Genomic DNA, 4,117 nt, shown 5'->3' on the forward strand with positions numbered 1-4,117 from the left:
TGATAGTCTTGTCTTAGGTTATTATCAGGACATATAAAAAATAATTATAAATGATGTAAATCTAGCTCAAAATTGTGTCAATTCTCACCATTTCCTAAGGGTGTAGTATTTTGATTAGATCTTTGGATGGAGATGTGTAGTGATTCTTGTAATTGGATTGATATCCACGCATTCCAGTGTCAGTGCTCTAGTAATTTTCAAAGTAGTTGCAACTTAGTTGGGAACTCCCAACCTTTTATTCCAATTTTTGTTTTTCATACTACATTTGCGGGTACATATATACCTTCAAAGATTCTTATTAATCTCCTTGATCTTGTTCATATTTGTTGTCCTCCTTACTATGGCCACTTGTTCTACATCTAGGGTTGATCATTATGTATATCTTCGTCTCCTCCTTTTCTAGGATCGATGAGGTTTTATTCAAGTAGAACTTTGTGCATTGGTGTGATTTTGACATAGTGGTGCCCATTCAATTTTAATACAATGGTGCTTATTTGGTGCATATTCATTTTTAGGATGGCAAGCTTATTTGGTATTACATGTGATTTCTAATAAGAGTATATTGATAAAAGTGTCACCAACTCTTCAAGTTAGATGACAAAGAAGTATGGTAGGTCATTTCCTATGTAGTGCAATATTTAGTGTTGGTGATTCTCATACTCATGATGGGTTAATTTATGAGCTTTTAATTAAACAAAAATAAAATAATCTTATTTAATATTCATAAATTTAATTTCATATATAACATCATTTTAGTCTTATAAGAAATAATAATTGATTTCATTAGTTTTAGTTTAAAAAATAAGATTATTTTAAATTATTTAGATAAAAATATTAATTAATATATTTATCAAAAATTTAAATTATATATAATATTACTTTAATATAAAAGGAATAATAATTAATTTTATTAGTTTTAATTTTAAAAATATAATTGTAAAGTAATATGATTTAATATGATTGTAAAGTATTTATTAAACTTATTTAATGACAACAAACTAAGCAAGTATCAATTTCTGATATTCCTCTCAAGATTTAAGTGTGTGATTTTGAGTCAAACTCATTGACCCATGTTTCATGAGTAGTGATTCAACATGAATCCATCTCTCATGAGTATAAATGTAACACTTAGCACTCATTGGATCTAGGTGATGCTCATAGGGGTGAAGCACCAAGACTTTCTGAGAGATCACCCATCCTAGTACTACTCTAGCTTGAGTGCGCTTAATTACAGAGTTTCCTTGATCGAAATGATCTCCTACTTATCAAGTATCAATTTTTTGTACAAAATAATTCATAAGACAACCATGTTGAATATAATTTCTTAGACAGTTAACCTACTTAATCATTTCATTTTATATATTCTATATCTTGTCATCTTATTTTCTTCTAAGTAAGAATGAGAAAAATTACGTGATTCTTAACCATATAAAATGTTACAAAAAAATTGCTTAATTTGACCATGTTATTCATAACCATACACATATATGTTATTTCAACATTTGTGTTATTGCAATACTAAAGTTGGATCAAACGTTACATGCTAACTTTAATCAAATAACACATGCAAAGTTCAAGACAACATAAATATATGAAGATGATGAACAACTATTTTACCAAAATATAACTCAAAGCATCATAATGCTTTCACTACGAGACAAAATCAAATCCCTTGTAAAAGCACAAAATCAAGGATGTAATATTTGGATGATAAAATAATACAATATGTTTTAAAAATCCTTCATAATGAAGCTCTTAGTCTTGACTTATATTGACCTCTCTTCTAATTAGAACCAATTTTATCACTTTGATAAATTTACAAAAAAGTGTTGATCACCATCCTCCATATAAACATCATCAACACCTGCAAATATATTGTGTTAATAATAAAATTCATTTTCAAACTAAAGACACAATTGATTGAAGTTCATTTCTTATTTTCCTTACCATCTCTACTTTGCATTGTGTTCGTTCTTTCTATTGTTTGATTAAGATCAATAAAGTATGGTTGCATGCTTTTTTGAATTTTTTGTTGATCATCTAATTCAAAAAAAGCATTAACATTTAATATATGTCATCAACAAATTTAAAATATAGTTGTCAATTTAATACTCATAATTATGTTTATTTCATAACTTCATTACCATATTTGGCTTCTGTTGCATCATTTTTTGTTGATGCCTGATTAGATTCAATGGAATCTAGTTGCATGTATTCTTGATTTTTTTGTTCATCATCTAATCCTGCAATAATATGAACATTTCGTATGTAAACTTTGGCAAAATAAATTTACAAACTAAAGACTCATAATTCATTGATTTATATAATGTCATTACCTTGTCTAGTATTTATCACATCCATTGTTGTTAATGTTTGGTTAAGATCAATAGAGAAGGGCAACGTAAGTTGTTGAGCATCTTGTTGATCATCCAAATCTACATAAAAAACTTATATTTAACATTTTAACTTATATAAAATGTTCAAGTATAAAATTAATTTATGTAAATAATCTAAACAATATTAAAATTACTATCTACCTACAATAACTTGTTCAAAGGTATGGACAGGGATAGTATTGGTCATTGACGGTTGATCTCTAATAATTGTATCTTGTACATAAAGAAGTGGTTAGAACTACGAACCAAGTATTTTATTATAAAAGTAACAAAGACACTTAATAGCTAAAAGCTTACCATTTGGAAACTTCACTTCACCAATTGTTGTATGGTTTAGATTAATGGAGAAAGGTAATTGACGTTGTGGAATACTTTCTCGATCACCCAAACCTACAATGACATATGATTAATACATGAAATGAAAATAAGAATTGTTGCTATGTAATTACAAAAATACTTTTTCTTAAAAATACACTCACCTTGTTGCCTGATAATATCTCTTTCTTCTTGAATAGCTATATTGAGCAATTTGTGACCTTTTTCCTTTTCTTTTTCTTTTTGCATTCTATAGAGGGGAACTGGAAATTTTCATTCTCCTCAACTCTACTATTTAAGTTTCTAGAGAGGGATTTACGCTTTTTGTGAATAGAACAACTTTTTTTCATTTTACTTGGACTAAACCATGGTCTTATTCGTCTCATAGATATGTTATCTGAGCCAGGGATTGGTTTAAATTTGGAAGATGAAGCAAGAGATGAATGAATTTCTCTAAATTTGTCAACAGATTGACTAAAGATGTCTTTGTCATAATCACTAGTTGGTAAATTTTTCAGCAATGAATTTAAATAATCAATAGATTTTTGAAACTTATCATTGATAGTAGTAGATAAATTCCAACTATCTGCAATACAAATGTAATGACAAAGTCAAAATTACTGATAAATATTGAAATTTCATTAAAAATGATAGTTTTGAAATTTACCAGTTTTGTCACGTTCACCAACGTTAACCTCAAGCACATCTTGATTTCCAGAAAGTATACAACCATCTACAATTGAAATATTACGTAATTAATGTTGAGAATCATAAAATCATTTAATATTTAACTATAGAGATCATATTGATCATTACCAATGACATTAATGTCATGACTCGATCTTCCTATGACTTCCTCATCATCAACGACCAATGGAGTAGAAGCTTCTGTAATTTTAAATGAGACTAATATAGTTATTTTTTTTATAAAATGTAAATAAATTAATGCTAGATTTTAAATGATACTTACCAACAACTTTATCGTGTGTGTTTCTCTTTAGAATATATAAGATCTTCAACACATGCTTGCATGTGTTTCCTCTTTTTTCCCATTCACAATCACATACATGCAAATTTTGTCCAAAATTCCTTACAAAATACTATTTTGCTGGAATAGTTTGACTTCTAACTTTATATGTGTTTGGTAGCTGGTCATCTTGATAGCAATCAACATCTGGTGTTAATTTTGATCTTTCTAATGCAGTTATGTAATATCTTTCCTTTTTGAAGTTGGTTAAAAATCTAGATTGTTGCAAATATCTTTTATTTTTATAGAATGGCTCTACCCTATAAAGAAGTTTATAGATGAGCCAATCCATTCTTATTGTGCCTTTCCTAGAAAAATCACTTAGATGTTGACTCTTGATGTGGGAGTGATATGACTCTATCGAAGCATTAGTTTCTTG

The 4,117-nt window shown here is 28.1% G+C and overlaps 1 protein-coding gene across 2 annotated transcripts; it reads right to left on the minus strand.

Moving 5' to 3' along the window:
• Positions 1–1,672: 1,672 nt before the first annotated feature.
• Positions 1,673–3,385, minus strand: LOC149580586 (uncharacterized). 2 transcript variants are annotated; one of them, XM_089814205.1, is made up of 6 exons: positions 2,876–3,385; positions 2,694–2,786; positions 2,337–2,435; positions 2,145–2,243; positions 1,948–2,040; positions 1,673–1,864 (listed from the first exon to the last, which is right to left on the minus strand). In XM_089814205.1, the coding sequence occupies exons 1-6, from the start codon at positions 2,958–2,960 to the stop codon at positions 1,803–1,805; spliced, it is 531 nt and encodes a 176-aa protein (XP_089670331.1). In that variant the 5' UTR covers positions 2,961–3,385; the 3' UTR covers positions 1,673–1,802. The 2 variants fall into 2 exon arrangements, with proteins under 2 accessions (XP_089670331.1, XP_089670339.1); XM_089814213.1 differs by lacking the exon at positions 1,948–2,040.
• Positions 3,386–4,117: the final 732 nt, after the last annotated feature.

Source organism: Cupressus sempervirens, chromosome 1, assembly GCF_028749045.1.
Source record: "Cupressus sempervirens isolate cs-2001-9-10 chromosome 1, ASM2874904v1, whole genome shotgun sequence".
Taxonomy (NCBI): domain Eukaryota; kingdom Viridiplantae; phylum Streptophyta; class Pinopsida; order Cupressales; family Cupressaceae; genus Cupressus; species Cupressus sempervirens.

Bases quoted from the DNA above. Each gene is read 5' to 3' on its own strand.
- LOC149580586 (XM_089814205.1), bottom strand. From the start codon at position 2,960: ATGCAAAAAGAAAAAGAAAAGGAAAAAGGTCACAAATTGCTCAATATA. The intron at 2,787-2,875 runs GTGAGTGTATTT...ATGTCATTGTAG, and splicing joins AGATATTATCAGGCAACAAG to GTTTGGGTGATCGAGAAAGT. The intron at 1,865-1,947 runs GTAAGGAAAATA...ATATATTTGCAG, and splicing joins CACAATGCAAAGTAGAGATG to GTGTTGATGATGTTTATATG.